The sequence below is a fragment of the Spodoptera frugiperda genome, chromosome 18 (assembly GCF_023101765.2).
Source record: "Spodoptera frugiperda isolate SF20-4 chromosome 18, AGI-APGP_CSIRO_Sfru_2.0, whole genome shotgun sequence".
Taxonomy (NCBI): domain Eukaryota; kingdom Metazoa; phylum Arthropoda; class Insecta; order Lepidoptera; family Noctuidae; genus Spodoptera; species Spodoptera frugiperda.
Window position 1 is genome coordinate 6,449,161 of NC_064229.1, and position 20,233 is coordinate 6,469,393.

The 20,233-nt window shown below is 38.0% G+C and overlaps 1 protein-coding gene across 5 annotated transcripts in view; it reads left to right on the plus strand.

The window, feature by feature from the left end:
- LOC118278255 (microtubule-associated protein Jupiter) overlaps positions 1-20,233 on the plus strand; it is a 133,601-nt gene that overhangs the window by 3,359 nt on the left and 110,009 nt on the right. For 4 of the 5 annotated variants that reach the window (XM_035597402.2, XM_035597401.2, XM_035597403.2 and 1 more), the window contains exon 2: positions 5,709-5,810. The exons of the other annotated variant lie outside the window; for it this stretch is intronic. In XM_035597402.2, the coding sequence (XP_035453295.1) occupies positions 5,709-5,810 (102 nt within the window). The remainder of the gene's footprint in view (positions 1-5,708; positions 5,811-20,233) is intronic. 5 annotated transcript variants of the gene reach the window in all.

Below are 20,233 nucleotides of genomic sequence, written 5' to 3' on the forward strand. Positions count from 1 at the left end.
CTCCCACGCGCTGCACACACGACGCGACTTATATACACAAGCATCCAGTATAAACTGACCCCTGTTTGTGCAGAAAGATCATACAAAGCGAGACCAAGATATATTGGTTTTGTATAGCTTGAAGTTTAGCGTGTCCTGTCGTTTGGTGCATATTGAGTTTCCGATAAATATGATTCTGTTTCCACCTGCTGCCTGCTATGACTGCTGTTGGTTGAGGGTCTTCCGGTTGTCAGGTTTGACTTGTAGTAGCTGTTTCATTAGGGGAATATGTTGAGTTGAACTTTAGGGTGAAATTACGATAGTTAGAGTTAGGTAGATGGATCGATTGTGATAGTTAATGGGTCATGTCAGTATTTTAGCACGAGTATACCCAGTCTTTCTCTTACAGCTTTGCAGTGTTTAGTTTTAAATTAATATAAATTTTTACTATATTTCAAAATCAATTGCTGTTCGTCGGTGTCGTTAATCGATAAGGGCTGGATCGAATGTGCTAATTTTGGTCTTGATTTTTTTTTGGAAGTTTAGAGCAGGTCTAAATGGTGACAAAAATATGTTTGAGACGGTACGAAGTTTGCGGGGTCAGCTAGTTTTTAATAATTTTTACATGTAAGTATAGTATCTATAGCGGAATGCAATCTTAAACTCTGATCTATCCCATACAATTCGCAAAAACAAAAACTAAACCTAGACTAATACCGCTATTAGCAGTACGATTACAAGGATGAGTGGACGTGTAACAAACACTGCGTCATTGGATGCTCCTGCTGGTGGCGCGGGGGCGGCAGTCACGCACGACTCGCCTCCGAACAATGACGGCACACCCTCGCGGAAGCTGCCGACATTACATGCTCCGCTACTCGCTCTGTCTGCGCCTGCGCTGCGGTCACCCGCAATCTTTGCTCCGACTATTGCATTCTTTTCCAATCGGATTGCCTTGGGAAAATTGTGCCAGGTGCCGATTTCTTTGATTGGAGTTTCTTTGTTGTTTAGGAAGTAGGTCGTTGAAGACTTCGTTCAGTCATTCTTTATAAGCTGCAAACCATATACTACCTACTTAATAGATTGTGAATATGTTCACTTACATGAGTCACAGTTTTAAGCCTTTTTTATAACACGTTGGCCCACACTAGGATTTTTACCTGTGTTGTGATTACGTTTATAAACCTACAAACACATGACATCTAGACCCGAAGCAAAAATTTGTGGATCACACAATGAGTTGCTCTGTTCGGGAATCGAACCCGCTACCCGTTGCACGGCAGCCAGTTACCCAGCCACCGCGTCAACCGTGAAGTCAAGATGCCGAAAATTGTATGTTTACTTGAAATAGGTATGCAATTATTGTCATCATTTTACTTAAGATAATTTTGGAAGCTCAATGCGATCTACCTACATAACCGAACGTAGGAAGTTATTTATGCAGATCAGCAAATCACCATTTCAGTAAGTAGCGTGACTGTTCAGTCTGTTCAGTATTAGTGACCTCGTCAGTTAATTGGTGGCGTGTTCCAGTCATAGTTTCAAGTGGTTTCATGTTGTACGAAGACGTATCTGGCATTTGGTTTGATTCACTAAGTAGGTGCTAATTTAGGTTCACGAAAAAACTTTCAAGAAATCTACTTCTTTTTCAAAGGTGGGAAACGCACTTGTATTGCTGCTCTATTGCTTACCATCAGGTGTTCTGAGTTCGTTCGCTTGCTCCCATTTTCCACCAAAAATTTTGAGCCATTATTTAAGATAGAAATACATAAACCTTTTTACGTTTAAATTTCATCATCGAACCACAAGACAATCGGCGAGGCGTCACCGCTTCATGGTTAGATATCCCACCCACTCGCACGAAGCATTTAGCTTCAAGCTTCCTTGTAAAAAACTATTTAGGGAGTGGTATTCTTTGCCGGAGTCTGTGTGTTTGATGGGTATAACCTAGGTATCTTCAAGGCCCGAGGTTGCTTATGGGTAGACGTGTCCACCGTAGGCCGCATCATCACTTACCATCAGGTGAGATAGCGGTCAAACGTCGACCCATTAAATGTAAAAAATATTACCATCATTGCTCTTAAGCTGTAAGACTAGTGTAGAGTGCAAAGGGCTCTGATGACTAATAGGCTTATGTTGGAGTGTTCGAGCATTCCCCTTGTTGCAATGTCATCGACCGATTATACGCGACTTGTTTCTTTTGCTATCAGTTTAGATTTATTGTAAAAATTATATTTAATTTTTGTTTTGTTGTGTAAATTCCTTTCTAAACTATAATTTGCTAGATTTGCAAGCGGATATCGATTTGATGATCTCTATCATTCAGTTCAGTGTTATTTGTGTGGGTGAAAAGCTTGTAACGGACTGAAATAATCTGTCAAAACGGTCCACCAGTAAACTATAAAGTCTCGACACAAATCCGGTCTTAAAGATTTCCTAGATAACGTCAGAGTAAATAAGGATGAGGGGATCGATAGTACTCACATAAATTAGAAAATAGTGTTTTAGTTACTGCCCAGGTGGTCGACTGACACGCTGACTAATATGGCGTCGGTCGGCCTGTCTTGCGCTTGCGACGGTTTGACATTTCGCGGTCAATATTATGATACTTTAAACACAATATCTGGGACGTCTTTGCGTGTTTTCCCGTGTCGATACTGACGTGTTAGGCGATGAAACTCTTGTTCTATGTGTTATGGATTTTGTATTATTTATGAGTGAGGCGAGGTGGGAATATTTGGAATGTTTGCTGTTGGTGTAAGGTTTTTTGTTGATCGGTGGCAGTTGGAGCTAAGCATGGGGTTGACTTCTAAGTATCTACTTAAATTGTGCTAATTGACACGTTTTTAGACACTACCCGACTTGAGGATTTTCTCCTGGATCGTAGGTTCGTTTACAAATATACAAGCTCACATCACACCCAAACCGGAAATAACAATAATATGTGGATCACACATAGAGTTGCTTCTTGCGGGAATCGAACTCGCTACACGTTGTGCGGCAGCTGGTTGCTCTTCCACCGCGTCGACCGTGCAGTCACTACACACACTGCTAAACGTTTATGATTGTTTTTTTTAAACGTATTTTTTTGCCTACTTATAAGTAGACAATGTTCTGAGTAGGGTCCTTTACTAAGACAAACGTCTGAAAACCTTTTGTAAATGTATCTGCCTTCAATTTCGAGTAAAACAAACGAACAAACAGATAGATCGTTTACTTTTATTAGAAAGCAGGTATTTCAGTCCCTGTTGTAGCGCGGGGGAGCGATAAAATTATCAATTTCCATCAACGTCGAGAAAACGGACATCAATAACAGTAAAAGCCATTCTTCTAGGTAATGTTATGTTCTTTTGATTGTTTGTTATTTATTTGTGGCCTTAAGCGCACTATTCGTTAATTGAAGGGTTCGATACAATGGTTATAAAAACGGAGATAGTGTCAATTAGTCACGTCCCAACGGCTTTTGTCTATTTCTGTCCGCGCCGGGCAACGAATTGATGTGCAACCATCAAATTAAGGAAAACTTTATAGTTTACTAATTGTTTCTATATTTGTTTGGTGGTGGTTAAGGGGAAGTATGCTTTCTGTGAAGGAAGGAGTTTAAAAGTTTTGGTATTAAGGTGTTAGCGTTTTCTGTGTTGTGTACGCTTAGTACGGGTTTGCTTTACGCTGAACGAATACGAAACGAGAATGTGATCAGCGCTCTGATTGGCTGGCGCGAATGAACCAACCAATAAAAAAAGCGCTCTTGTTTCGATCTCGTTAAACGTAAAACAAGCTTGTACTAAGAGTACTGGTGTTCTTGCGATAGTTTTCTTGTAGCTTTCGTTTATTATTTGTTTTTAACGATTACCAAGTATTTCGTTTTTGTGGTACCTAAGTTTTTCATGTCACATGTCTAATACTTCTTAATACTAGATGTCTCGGGATATGAATCCAGAACAATCACCTTACGACCACTCGACCGACGACATTAGATTAACAACACAAACCACACAGTTTTGCTTATCGAGTATTGCAGTCTAAACTGAAATAATGCAACAAATGTTATCTGTTTACTGTTAATTGGACGATTGTAAGATGTTTATAGAAGAACAAGCGTTGATTACCGACTCCCTTTCATTTGCTATTCTGTGTTAAAGGTAATTGTAAACGGGCGACATTTTTCTATAAAAAGTTGCTGCATCAGTGTGGCCGGCAACTTTTCAAACATTACAAGGCAACTTAGCAGTTATATCGAGGTCGTTTATCCACAAATTAGTATAGTTATGTAGTCTTGTATCGGCGATAGTGTACGCAATTAGTGCAGCCACATGTTGCCCGTTTAGTAACACCTTTACAATTTACAAATCGAGAATCAACAATTAGAAAGTTTAGTTAATTATAACTATAACTAAAGCAGTTACTTGTTTACTTGTACTGTCGGGTTTAACTAGATTTTCTAGATATCTTCTGGGTCTAAACTCAGTGTGTGGGTGGTGGTTTTAATTTGCGAAGCGGTTAACGATAAAATGTTAGTGAAAAATGGGAATCTGTTTGGTGAGCGAGGGAGCGAGTCAGACCGGTATAGTCTCATCTGTTTTCTTGTTTAAACACATACTGCATCTTGCAAATAAAATCAATAAATGATATTTCTTTTTCTGTTTAGTGTAAAATCCAAAAGAATTATCCAACCTGCCTTTAAAACGTTGCATGATGTAGAGTCCCACTGTGACTCGAAACTAGTAGAGATTTTCTCTAGTAATATACGTGATAAACCAAGATTTTTGGTTATTAAACGATTTTTTTTCTGTTTAGTGTAAAATGTAAAACCCTCTCGCCTCGCCCAAGGCGGGAGAAGCCATTGGATGATTTTTCTCCCACAAAAAAAACCAGCCTTTAAAGACATTTGTGTAGAAAATCCTGAAAGCCATTTTAATCGTTCATAGAAAACGCATTCGCAGAAAACAATTCGCGTTCTCCGCTTTCAATGTGTGGTCATTTAAAAATAGCCTGTACTTTGTATGGTAGTTTCGCAAAATGACTGAGTTTCTCTGTCTAATGAGCAGTAATGTTGTTCGCCGGTTGCCCGCTACCGTGCCGCCTTGGGCGACTCACCCGTCAGACCGCGATCTGCCTGAGATTGGCAGCTCTTAAATTTAATATGCCTGAATTATGTAGAATTGTTTGCCGGGAAATAAATAGATCTATCGTTATGGCCGTTTTATTGAAAATACTTATTTATGTATTTATCTGCGCACTGCCCGAGGTGTTCGTGGCTTATGCCAGTTCGCTTAGCAGTTGAAATGCATAACAACACAGAGCTATTACGATACTATTCTTAAAATTCGAAGATTCCTTGGCATCTCGTGTATGTTAAGCATTTTATTTCAGTTAAGTAAATTTGGGTATTCAATTGCATGAAAAAGAACCATGCCAGCCATGTCCTAGAATATGGGCTATAATGAAAGCAACGTCACGCCTTTGATCCCCGAAGGCCTAGGTAGAGGTGCACATTACGGTACTTAATGCCGTAGTTTTTTTCGTTTTTTCGAAAATTTCTCAGTAGTAGCACGGAGTCTGGAATTGTGCCCAGTACAATATGGCAATAGGCACACCCCCTATTACATTGGGCTTATAACACAAATTGTGAAAAGTTGGCTATAATGATAAGATAAAAATAAGTACTCCCTTCCCACCCTTTTCCAACAACCTTCCTCCTCCCATTCCTAACCTTCCTGTCATTATAGGACCCTGACCTCTGTCTCGGGTTGTTCGCAAAGCATCGCCGACACCAGGTTGTTTGGGACCAACTCCTTCGTCATCACGAGCCTGGATTACAACGAGTTGGGGTGAGTTGATCCTTATCATCATAGTTAGACGGTTGAATTTTGTAGTGATCATTAGTTGGTGTTAGGTACTAGGTCCATTTCAGTATGAGGGAAGTAACCTTATAGTGTCCTAAAATAAGGCTGCCGAGCGGGAGAGAGAAAGGACTGATCCAGCTTATAGTTTGGGCATGGCAGAGCATAGATAGCAAACTTTTGGGACCTCAGCGCAGAGAGTAGGGTCTCTAGTCGCTCACCCAGTGACCTCAGTGATAACTATGGTACAATGGTCCCTAGTCATATTCTACTCCTGGTCAGATCTCCCAATTTCAGTTTAAATAAATAAAAGCTGTCAAAAGTTAGAATCTAAGTATTTGTTTCAATTTTCCACATACAGACACCTAGACATTTTTTTAACGTCAAATATGTAGTTGGCAGTACTTAAGTTGCTGTCTTGATATTACAAAATCTGTTTACTATAGGTATAAGTAGTAGAAACCGAATCAATGAAAATTATTTGAACTAAAATTACCTTTAGCTCAGTGAAGTGTAGTGTACGAAGTAATTTAGTGATCAGTGTAATATTGATTCTTGTGTAATGTAAATATTTTAAGTGTATCCTGTATTTAATTTATAATAAGCATTCCATTGGTTATTGAAAATACGTTCATTGTCGTGTCTGATTGGACATTTATTCATATTGCTTTCCTTTATAACATGTATTACGATATTTATGAATGTGCACTGGACATTTTTATGATCCAGTTAGCAAGAATTAATTCGGATTATTGAAGAAAGTACGAGGTGAGTGCATTCCTATATATCCTTTCTCTTTCTTTCTTTTTTATTTTAAATAAACGTTGCCCCACACTAGGATTTTCTTCTGGGTCGTGGGTGTGTTTACAAACATACAATTTCACGTGCACATGACACCCAGACCCGAAACAACAATTTTTGGATCACACAAAGAGTTGTTCCGTGCGGGAATCGAAACCGCTACATGTTGTACGGCAGCCTGTTACCCAGCCACCGCGACAGCCGTGCAATCAATATAGTATACATATCAGTTTCTTTAAACATTTTATTTAATGTAATCGATGAATGAAAGTGAATTCATTTCAAGTTATTAATTCATTAGTGAAAGCAGTTTATTTTATACTGATTAAATCAAACTTTTCCTGGATTTTAATAAGATTTTATCTTGTACAACAATGATAACTAAATCTGTACTCTACGGTACAGTTACATCGAAATAATTAGCATACAAATAAAAAAGAAAGGCCAATAAAGTGCCCAATTATAATCCGTAAGTAATGATTGTGAAATACACAGGTTTTGTATGTTTTTCTACATTTACATATGTACGTATACTTAAGTAGGTAATACCAAACCCTAACTAACATTCTTCAATAGATTTTCTATTTTATTGCAAAGCTATAAGGTTGGAACTTAATTTGAATAGTCACGTGTAGCTTGATGTGTTGCTGTCCATTTAAGATGTCACGTCCCATTTCCTATATGGGTTGCACTATTTAGTCGGTCGCGCGAAAATTGCCGAAGTTTTCCGAAATTACCCGAAGGCATGCATGGATATAATAAAGAGGTTTTATTAAGTATCTAGTCGGCTATTGATGGTTGGTAGTGTCTGTGCCATAGTGACCCATTTCCCATGGATCATTTGTGTTCAAGTTTTAGTAAGTACTTTGAATGAATAGGTGTTAGTACTTAGAAGCTACTGCAGTGGTTTCGGGTGGTTTTGTTCAGAATGCGAATTTCTGGGTTATGTTTTCTTAAATCTTAGAAACATATTTGATGATTACATTTTCAATTTTTTTTTGAGGTTCATCATCCAATTACTTCTTCCGCTGTGGACTAGGCGAGAGGGAGTTTCAGACTTTTACTGATTAAATACCACCCACTTCCTACTCTTGCTTTTCGAATAGATGGGCCCTGTAGGGCCTCATGCCCGATCCAAAGCTACAGATTACCTAGCGGGTTTGCCGGGGCTCCGATTCCATGAATACATGGAGAAAAGCTCTACTAGTTTCGAGTCACAGAGGGACTCTTCATCATGAGCAACGTGCGTAGACGCGGTGACGTCGCGCAGCCTACTCTTACTGTGATTTTTAGTTAATTTAGAATGTCCCACGGTAGTTATTATAAAATTATAACTAGAGTTTGTTAAGATAAGATTAAGATACAGTTATCTCTGTATTCCTTGAAGAAACAGACGTATTTAATTTTATTAAATAACTATTATATCGTAGAGGTTACATTTACAGTATTACGTTACTTTTAATACTTTATGATCATAGTTTATTATTGCTAAGAACTTTGAACTTCCTTGAGAAAATGAGAATATAGTTTTATATAACCGTATGTTTGAACTGTACATAATATATAGTCGATACCAGTAGCGTAACTGTGCTTTTATTGTTTTACTTGTATATCGCAAGTTTTATAGATTTCTGTTATTGCAGTAAACCTAGGTGTACACGTTCGGTTTGAACTTGCTTCGAGTTCTTGGGATCGATGTGTTTGTAAGAATTATGGATGCTAATTTAAATTACATTGCTGGTAGAATTATTTTATGATTTAAAAAGAAAAACCTTTAGGAACGTCTACACTCTGACTGTCTGTTTTAATGATTTTTATGATTTTTTTTAGACGTGATCATGAAACAAGTGTACCTACTTTAACATGTAAAATTCATGTGGAATGTCGCATAAGTAACTGTGTAACATCGGAGTAAAGAAGAGAATAAAGAATTCAGTATGTAATTAAATATATATTGAAAAACTTAGTAAAAGTAGTTTAGTTTCCAAATTAATCTTGAATGTAGATACTTCCGCGTATATAACCTCAGCCTAAGAACACAATGTGTGTAATTTGGCATGATCATAACAATATAAGGTGTCGGCTTCATTAGCGGAGTAGGTCCGCGATCGGTATAATCGCGGGAATTTACATCTCTCTTGAAACAATAACATGGTGTGATACTGTATATCATTATGATAAAACAACAGTTTGAGGTGTAATGCTGAAAATGATTTTCTAGAAATGTCTAATACCACTTTTTTTAAAAGATTATTTTCAAAAGGTTTTCAATTTTTGACCTTTTTGCAGCATATAACAATTTTGCACTGTTTTTAAAGGTATTGTATGAGTCCAAACATTCCAATTCATTCAGGAACATTCGAATATGGTTTGGCGAATCGGTGAAACTAACATATTAACTGTAAATAGTAGTAGTGGTAGTAGTAAACAGTGTGTAAAAGAGTATTTTAGCGTATTAGTTTTATACATTATAGAGTACGCCTACATGATATAAAGGACAGTACTCTATTTTAGAGTACGGTAGGCAACCCGCAGTAAGGTACTACAAACTAACAAGCTACAGTTTAGGTTTAGGTAAATATCGTATCCATTACGATAAACAGATTTTTCGCAAACCGAGTACTTAAGACATGATATAACCAAAAATTTTATAACCTTTGCAAATATCGAATTCAATGATTTCACTATAAACTTTACTGCCGTATGAGCCATCGGTTATACGGAATGGCCATAAAAATTATGTATCTAGTTTATAAGGTTACAAGTCGCGTTGTACGCGGTGACATTGTTCAGGATCAGAATGGGATGACACGCAGTCCCGTTCGGGCCTGGTACGGACTGATCCAATGGATCGATACAACAAATATTGTTTGCGTGATTGATGGTCCCAGCTCAAGCTCTTTTGTTGATAATACAATTTCGGAAGAATGTAGACTAAGACGGCCATTTGATTTACAGTTCTACTTCTAATTTGGGGCAGGTGGAGTGACCTGGACTGGTTCGGCCTATAAGTGGGACATGTGTGTTTCGTCTAGGGGTTTTATTAAGTAGGACACAGTTTTTTTTTTTAAGTAGGTCCTGATAATGTCTGTTACTAAGAATTTTGTAGATTCTACGAAGGGGTTAGGTTTTTTGGAATACGTTTTTGGTATTTTTTGCCCTGATTACTATAACAAAATAATATGCAAAGTCAGCTTGTGCTAAATTAATTTTACATTCTTACTTTAATTCCCGCACGAGTCATTTAATGGTTACTTAACCCAGTCTTTGGCAATTGCTTTCGGAACAAAATCGTTACTATGGAATAATTTAAGTCATCATGAAATCTCTAAGTGCGGCAGTGTGTGCATTACTTAATGGCATTTTCTAGTACTCTCCACGAATTGTACATAATTTCTGTTAATTTTATGAGTTCCATATCTTTGGTATCTGAGCGTCGTGGGTGATATTGTAGCTGTAGCAGTCGTTAATTCGTAACATTATCTTAAATTAGCCGGTAATGATATTAACTTGGCCGACAATTAGCAACGGAAGCAATAAAGGGTGGGTGTAAATAAAGTGAATGGGAATTTGAGGCTTGTTCATTGTGCAAGAGACAGCGATTGTAGTTTTATAAGTATTGTTAAGCCGTTTAGTTGATTGTTTTAAAAATACTAACTTTTGCAGATGACAGGCGTTAAACGATTGATATTTTTTATTAATTAATACCAGTGCATTTCTAAAATTCCTATATTGTGATTATTGTTAAAACATATTGAATTGAAAACTTCGTACTACGCAACAAAATTAATTCTACTTTTCTTAAACTTAGGCAGTTTTTAAAATGCAAAAGTGAGCTATTCTGTGGGACATTACAAAGTGGGTATGTGTATTGTATCTAAACAAGAAACCGCTAAAGCGACTCGCTCAAGATATTTACCAGCCCACAGTGCACTCACCTGACTCTTTTTAAATCCACACTGAGGCACTTACATAAATATACATAAGTACAGCTTGCACTTAATTGAATAATTCGTTGTCTTCCTGTTGCAATTAAACATTCTCAGTTAATTGTAGAGAGTAAAAGTCAATTACATATGAAACTATTGGTTATTTAGTTATTTTAAACCTGCGGATGTTTCTGTCTAAAGGATAGGATGTGTGAAGTGATTATCGTGTCTAGTTTGTGTTTTAAGTTTGTTTATAAAATTCTTTTCCAGTGAAGAAATGTTGATAATGGCGTTTGGTCTGTAATTCCTTGAAGGGGAATTTATTTATTACTTCTTACTTCTACGTATCTCTTACCTCTTCTTAGAGGTAATAATACAGGGGTTTACTCTTGAACGCAATCCTGACCAATCGACATTGATATTGTAAAATTTAGTACTCTTGTTTTAATAACAGATACAAATAGTAAACTATCTAGCTATCGCTAGTTTGTTGTCATTCTCGTTATCGGTGAGCCTTTTGGGCACATTTTAAAGCTTTTATTTTCTCTTGGTATTTTCTTTACCGTTGGGTTTGCTTTTTAGTTTTAACCAGGTAGAACTGAAGGAGTACCATTTGTTTTTCATGACCTGCTAAATGTAGATATTAGAGTGACTACCACCACCAACCACTTCAACCAATGACATGGTTCACAGTTCACCAACTACACACATAAACACAATGACACAAAACACTAAGTCATAATATTAGATATAGTTGCGTCTCCTCATAAATATCCGCTTCACGCTCGGCGCTATCTTAATGGCCCAAAGTAATTTGTGTGGTAGCGCATATTTAGCGCTACTAGCCCGGTCCACAGGTGGCGATTCCCACTGAGATTAGAATGGCCACTAAAACTTCTGTGGCGCACTCTTATTCTTATTTTGGTTGGCGAATCGTGACTGGACCATGCACGTGCAGCTCAAAACAAACCGTAGCCTCTAGTCTCAGAAAACGACCTTTCAAATCGACGATTTTAACGCTTTGTTGCCTATCCATTGCGCGGTAACTACTAAAATTGTATGCATCTGTTCATAGTGATGCGCTAATGGATGGTGTTTGAAATGTGTGATTGTAATGTTCGTGTGCCTGCTTGCCTCCAAGGGATGATTTACAAACTGTTTAGTGTTGTCCAGTGCACTTGTTTCACGCTGCGAGCGTGACGTCACGATTGGTTCGAGACGAATAGCTCATTCGATTAAGGCGTATACCTTATGTAACACTGCTTGCCTAAATGTAAGATAATGTCAGGTTTGTCTTGATTAGGTAAGAAATATGATGCCTTATATAAGGTTTCAGAATAGTGTATTATGTTTTACGTACATGGGGTTGTTTGGAGTTGTAATCTTTCATCTAGTTTTACAAAGTTTTCGTGTAAGGAGCATAATCATACCAATTCATTGTTCTTTTAGCACCAGATGGTGTTCGTTGCGTAAAATGATAACCAGCGCATTGCCTAGCTAGAATATTTGCACCACTCTAATTTGATTGTTTTTGGAAAAGCCTTGACAGGGAAATTAATCAGTAGCCTAAAGGATATAACAGACATAACAATCACCGTTCCAACCAGTTAAATTGTCATTTAAAGAACTTTAAATCGTATGTCGTATAATATAGCGCGCGGTCTTCATGAGCCATAGGTGAGCCGCCCGCCAGGCGCAAGTGAAACATCATCGCATCGCGCGCTTGTAGCTCGCAGTCGCCGCGCCGTAAGCACGCTGGCAGCTAGTGGTAGCCACAATTCGAAACCACGCTATGCCGGAGTCGAGCTGGAGCCGTGCTTCTTATTTATTTAATTTATTTTATTTAAAAAGCTTTATGCACAAGTAGGTACATGGGCGGACATAATGCCGTTGGCATTTTCTACCTGTCTGACCCTTGGGTGGTGCAGAGAACATAACAGGCGGGTGCATGGAACATGATAGACCATTACGATGGGAAATGATAACATATATTTCTGACATATACACAATAATACATACCAGTACATATATATATATATTATATATATTATATAGATACATATTATATAAATATATATATACTCATAAATAACACATACTACATATAGAGAATAGTCAGTGTGATGAATCAGCCAACCTCTTTAGCAAAAGCTCGCGAATCTTCCTCTTAAAAGTTAAACGACTTGACACCATCCTGATATCCCGGGGGAGCGCATTCCACAGAAAAATGCCTTGCACGAAAAAGGAAGAATGGAGAAAGTCAGTGCGATGAGTGGGACATTGGAGAAGACGATTATGGGACGAACGGAGTTGTTTATTGTGGTTTGCGCAGATGTACTGGAAATGGGGGGATAGATAACTAGGTGAAGAAGGAGTATTGAGAAAGGAGAATAGAGTGGTTAGCGCCCTTTGCTCCCTGCGCTGGCGAATGGGCAACCACTTTAATTGCAACCTATGTGCAGAAATATGATCATATTTACGCAGGTTGAATACGAATCGAATGCAGTTATTCAGAAGTCGGTCAAGTTTATTGAGGAGATCTGCATTCAGGTCGTAGTAACAAACATCAGCATAATCGATAATAGGAAAAACCAAGGCCTGCACCAGCATAGCTTTCGTAGCGGAAGGAAGCAAATTCTTTAGTCTGTAAAGCACCCGTAGTGATCCGGTGACCCTTTTGCATACGTGAGCGACCTGTGCATGCCACTTCAAATTTGTGTCAATGCACAGCCCCAAGTCCTTAACCTCACTACTCAGAGGGATAGCCACATCGTTAAAGGATACAGCCGGTAGGTTGGCCCTGTCAATCCCGCTCAGCGTACGGGCGCTTCCCAGGATAATGGCTTGGCATTTCAGTGGATTCACCGCTATGCCAAACCTCTCAGACCAATTCTTTATGGCTGCCAAGTCACCGTTGACCTTCCAGATGGCATCAGACAAACCGTCAACGCCAGCCTGACAATAAAGTTGCAAGTCATCAGCGTATAGATGGTACGCACACTGAAGTTCGGAAGTAATGAGATTGATGAAGACGGAAAATAAAAGAGGAGATAGAATGCCGCCTTGAGGAACGCCAGTTTTTAATTCGCACCAGCTAGATGAGGTCTCATCCAGCTTGATCGACTGCTGACGCTCCTGAAGATAGGAAGAGAACCATTCAAGAGATTTGCCAGAGATCGCAAGATGGGATAGGATGGCTAAGAGGATATCGTGACTGACCATATTGAAGGCGTTAGAGAAATCTACCAAAACCAGAACCGTGGCCTTAGTGTCCTCCAGGCCAGTTCTAATATCGCCAGTCACTTTGAGGAGGGCAGAAACAGTACTGTGTCCCGGCCTGAATCCAGATTGGAGAGGGCTGATGAGTCCATTACAGTAAATGTACTTAGAAAGTTGTTTGTGGACACAGGCTTCAAGGACTTTGGATAGGAAAGGGAGTATTGAAATAGGTCGGAAATGAGAGGGTATAGTAGGAGCAGAGACTTTCGGGAGAGGACGAACAAAGGCATTACGCCATAGGGATGGGAAGGTACCGGAATAGAGGGAAAAATTTATAATGTGGGTTATAGCTGGCAGGACGTGATCCAAAATTGTGATAATCATGTGTCGAGAAATATTGTCACACCCTACCGCTTTGGATTTAATGGACAGGATTATCTTGCTGACCTCTGACGACTCAACAGGTATGAAGTGAAAAGGAATAGAAATGTTGGGACGCACCAGACCAGCGATATGGGACAACGTATTTTCTTTGACTAGACGATCCATAAGAGGGACTGTGGAGAAATGCTTATTGAGATCATCTAAGCCAATTGTGCTGGGAAGGTCTGGATATTGTGTTTTGCCGATACCTAGAGTTCCAAGGAATTTCCAGATATCGGCGGAAGAAGAATGAGAGATATTTCCGAGAACATGGCGGCGTTTAGCGTTACGCACCATCAGGTTACACCTGTTTCTTGCAACCTTATACGCTGCCCAATTTTCCTCCGTACGGTCTTTGCGATGCTTACGAAAGGCACTGTCACGGCGCCTCATCGCAATCCTAATCCCTGGCGTCATCCACGGCGCAGGTGGCCGCTTAATCCTCACTTTCCTGATGGGTGCGTGACGGTCGTATAGGTTGGTCACCATTTTGTTAAAAATTGTAACTTTATCATTGACTTCAGTCGCCTCCATTAGAGGCTCCCAGTCAATCAATGACGCATCATTATGTAATTTTGCCTCATCCACCCGTGCAAAGCAACGCCTGTACAGGACCCTGGGCTTCACCTTGGGCGGTTTTAGGATGTAAGATAGGAAGATTAAGTCATGGTGAGAGAAACCAGGCGCGTCATGCTGACCATGACAGGAAACAAGGGAAGGATCAGAGGTAAGGATCAAATCAAGCCAAGAATCATCACCCGCGATATTGTGGTGAGTTGGGTTGAGCGGCAATATATGAAAATTAGCTGATTCAATTAGACGAAGGAGTTTACGGGATCGATAGGATTCATGGAATAGGAGATTAGTGTTAAAATCGCCCATGATTATGTGATGCGTGTACTCAGAACCCAAAGATTCAAGAACCGATTCGAAGTCGGTGAAATAATCAACAGTTGGAGGACAGTAAACCACACCCAATACAACTTTCCCCCCTTGGCAACAAACTTCAAGAAAAAGGTACTCCGCAGTACAGTTGGTAGGAGAAGTAGCGAGCACCTTATATGAGAATTCACTGCGGAGATAAATACCTACACCACCCCTCTTTTAACCATGCGGTCGTTCCTTATTAGAACATAACCTGGGAGGGGGTAGGTTGTGGACAGCAGTGGAGGTTTGAGCCAAGTTTCGGATATCAGAATGGCGTGGACGTTGCTATTATTGAACGTGTCAAACAGGTCGCTGTGGTGACTTGGAATGCTTTGTGCATTTATGTGACAAACGTTCAACAAGCGATTGTTTTTGTTGACAAAACGACGGTGGATGAAGTCAGTCAAGGAGTCAGTAGCAGAGCAAAAACTGTCAGCTTCAGAGGAAGTATTGGCCGTTAAAAAGGAATCATCATCATCAGACATTAGCAAAATAGAAATATATAAAAAAAAAAATTAAATATTAAATATAAATATATATATGATAAATGAAATAATATTAATAATAATTCAAGTTCTGCACTACAATTATCTGTTTCGACCAGCGACCCTGCACCACCCGCCAGCCAACATCAACAGAAAAAAATAAAACAAAACTCTTATGTGTGTTTTGACCTTAATTGTACGTCAAATAAAATTCTTCTGTGACACCCTAGCATTACAGTGCGCCAAGAACAGGGTGTAAAAATAACCATGTACTTAAATCCTTTATTGATTACATCCCATGTCACTAAACCTGTAAGCAATATAAGAGAAACAAATCATTATAGCTTTGCTATTTTTATACCCGTACCTGTAATCCCATAGATAACACTATGGACGACGTGTGGCTAATGAGGAATGTGTCCGTGTATCAGCCGGGAATGTAATCTTGGTCATCCTTATTACAAGGTGCACATAAAGACTGGAGGTGTACGCAAACTGGTTCCCTTTTGACATGTTATACTACTGGTGACATTGTTGGGATAGAGTAAGATTTGGTTCATAGATGCGACTTTCGATAAACTGTTGTATCTTCGTAAGTAAAGCTGGTGGATGGTAATCGCTAACCTGGTTGCTATGCGTGGAGCCTTTTGTGAACTTTTTGTATAGGAGAGGTCCAATCCAGTACTGTCTAGATATGTCGATGAACGTTTTTAAGTTCTGTCTATGTTCTCTTCTTTCATTGTTATGTTGTTGTACATAAATGTAGCTTTATCGAGCAACAAAGTCGTTACCAATTGCTCCAAAAGTAACATGTTTGTAGACCCCGAAAGGTCAAGTAATTGACATTACAACCAATACATTTGTCATGACAAGATTTGATGTTTTATTCCCAAGTTTTGATGTCCGATAGCTTTGGGCCAGTCGATAGCAATCCGCAGTCACATTAGAGTGTTATTACTGTCACTCGTATATTTTATTGCTCCTTGGAATACAATTTCCGGAGCTACAAATGTCGGGGTCACTCTAAGCTTTCTGAAGAGAATCGTGTCATTTTAATATGACATTTGCTAAATTTTCTGTTGAAAAATGTCTAGTTTTAGGCCTACTTACCTATAGGTTTATTTACATTATTCGAAAGAAAGAACTAAACTTGATATGTAGTTAGTCATACTTGTGACTGAAGCGATCAAACATATTTATATTAGATTTTAGGCAATAAATAATATATTTTTAATCATAACTGATTGCTTTTCTTTTCATCCATCCTCACGAAATTAATTTAAAGTACTTTGACTATCTACGAAATGTTTTTTAAATTTTATTGGTCGATAAATCTCATGTGTGCGCGTGCGCAACGGGAGAGCGTAATTGAATTATTATTAAGACTACAGTAAGTGAATATTTGTGTACAAAGGACACATTTACAGTCGTTTTTAATTGAGAGTATTATTATTTATGATCAGCTTGAGTTTAGATCAGGTTTCCGCAACGCATTTTTACCTTTAAACCTCTTTTTAAGCAAATGAAAATACATCCTAAAGTTATAGGATAGAGGTGTTAAATTAACATGTAAAGCAGTAACCAACAAATCCATTGAATAAATCATGCCTTCATCACAGAAATTACTAAGCAATATAAACAAAATAATTATCTTGTGCCCAATTACCCATCCTAACTAATTACTTTCTAAGTAAGCATATCTTAGTAAGAAGCCGACAGTTAAACTGTCTAATGACATTGCCGTTACATGTAGATATCAATTCATAATTTATTACCTGCGCTTGCGCAGTATCTGCCGCGGATGCCTTGTAACTTTATGATGAATGAAACTAATTGCACTTTAGATAGTAAATTTGTCACTAGGGTCGTACGAATTTATTATTTTCGTAGATACGAAAGTGTATGCGTGTTTGTTAGGTAATTACTCTAAAATTGCTGAACATATTTTCATGAAATTAGGCCAAGAGATATAGAGCAGAGCTTCTAGCTCAGAGGTTTTAGTGGAAAAAAATGTATCAGATTCGGAATATGTACAAGTAACATATAAAAATAAAGAATTTCCGAGCGACCAATGTCCACAAAAAGTACCTATAATCTGTCAGAGAAAAATATGCCTTAACATTTATTTTATTAAAAGCTACTTTACTTTCTTATTCGTTTTGATTTATTTATCCGTTATGCTCACTCGAAGAATGTTGCTTGACAAATGTACGGCCATTTTGTAAATAATGAATTGGTGGCTACCGGTATTACTTTTCGATACATTCGTTCATATTTATTTTCATTATTACTCCAATGGAGATACAAATAACTTTCTACCGTATCTCCGTTACATAAAGTTTGAAATCATTTAAATATTTTTGTAGGGATTACTTACTTAGTCCCTATTGGTCAGCCCTGTATGCGCAGGAGTACTGAGTTATGAGTGGAACGTGTGACGGTGATGTATTTACGATGAGATGTGCGCTTTTCCCGTGAGATTGTATCAAGGTAGCCGCGCCACCATCGATTTTAATACTGTTCTATTAAATTGGAAAAGGAAAAGTTATTTAAAGTGTTTAGTTGATTAATGGTGCAAAGATCAATGTTGTAAATATTGTTAGAATTTAATTCCTTTTTATTAATGTTGTTGTTGCTACTTGCTTGTCTTTTATACATGTTTTTTTTATTTATGATGCGATTTGATTCTGATAGTATAAGTATATGTATGGTATATAAATTATTCCTCTCTAACTGACCCGTACTACTTCGTACCGCCTCAATGTTTTTTCTTTTCTTTTAAGCCTTTCCTGGACTTCCACAATTAATTCAAGACCAAAATTAACCATTTCGATTCAGTCATTTTCGAGTTGTATCAAAACTAATGAATACATTTTTAATTTTTTACATATAAGATTCCACCTTTTACTTTTGATAAACTTAGGTACTTCTGTATTCCTGTTTTCTACTGTATTTTGTAAAACTACCATGATAACTTAATACCTGTTGACAAAGATACCAGTGACTTCATAACCTTATAGGATAATCTAGGCTTCCCATAGGCAGGTCAGTATCGTCTTCCCATAACACCTGATGCATAAACATTTTGACCCATTGCCACCATGAATGTAAATGCCATGGTGACGGTGACACCATGGAATTAATGGGATGTGCAGTTATTACCGCGAAATGTATTGGGAACGACCAAATATAATAATCATATTATGAATACTAAGCTATATGTGATACGCCATCAGAATTTATATTTTTGTTTTGCATATCAAGTAGTTTTTGATGGATTATTTGTACTAAGGTGTTGGGCCACCCTGGTTTGTTATTGTTTTCAGAAGTAGCCAATAGGGTTATCTCATGGCTTTTATTGGCCAATAGGGGTGTCTGTTTCGGAGAACGTATTAAATGTAGCTCATTATTGTAAGTTAGGAATTGTTATGTAATAGTAGTCAAACTTATTGCTATAAACTAGGTATAGGTAATTCGAAGAGGATTTACGAAAAACTAAAATAATACGGACCACTTTCAACAATCCGCAGTGTCGCAATTATGACCACTAGTCTTAGTATTGACGAAGTCTCTTAATTCTGTGTTTTTTTCTTGTAACAAACCTTGCGAAACTTTAGGATTTTTTCATGTGTCGTGGGTGCCTTTACAAACATACAAGTTCATATACACATGATGCCCAGACCTAGAACAACAATTTGTGGATCAGACAAACAGTTGTTCCTTGCGGGAATCGCACCCACTTCCCATTCATTGCACGGCAGCTAGTTTCCTAGCCGCTGCGTCAACTGAGTCACTGGAATCCGACATAACATAGACTTGACTCTAGACGAGCTTTCAGTCGCAATTATACCATTAGACCGCCCAAGTAGTCTATACATATAAGTATTTAGTAAAGATTGACAGTTGTATGATTTATAACCCATAAAGTAATTGCAGAGGAAATGAATTGCACAGCTTCAATTTCAAGTAGCCAATCGGTGTCTATTTCCATTTCTCATTTCAAATACATAATAGCCAATCAGCAGATGTTCTTCATTTGTCATTTATGATCGGAAATTGGATGACCACAATGGTCTCTTGACCTCAACTGCGGTCAATTCAATTTGTGACAGTCGGCGACTTGTCGGGGGCAATCAATCGCAATGAATTTACTTTCTTTGTTGTCTTATCGCAATCTTGATTCGTCATTATGTTATTCGTAATCCACTTGAAAGTATTGTGTCGTAGTGTCGGAGAGTTGCGGAAAATTTTGGATTTAATTTCTTTGCTTTTTTGTTTTGCTTTTGTGCTATTATGATTGAGTTGGTTATATGACGATGAATTACGATTAGATTAATGTGTATTACAATCTCAACTTTCCAATATGTATACAAATTATTGTAAGATATTCCTTTTTATAAATTCTGATTATAATTTTATTTTCTAACACAAAAAGGTTTTCAATGGTCGACGCCGCAATTCATTCTAAATTAAAAATTCATTACTCATAGCGTACACATTTAAATGATTTCCTTTTCATATAAAATCGTTCCAAAAAGGTATCACAGGTGGCGGACATTCCAACAAACCAACCGACCGATTACAAATTACAATGCGGTTCGAACTAAATAGGTGTAATACCTCTTTT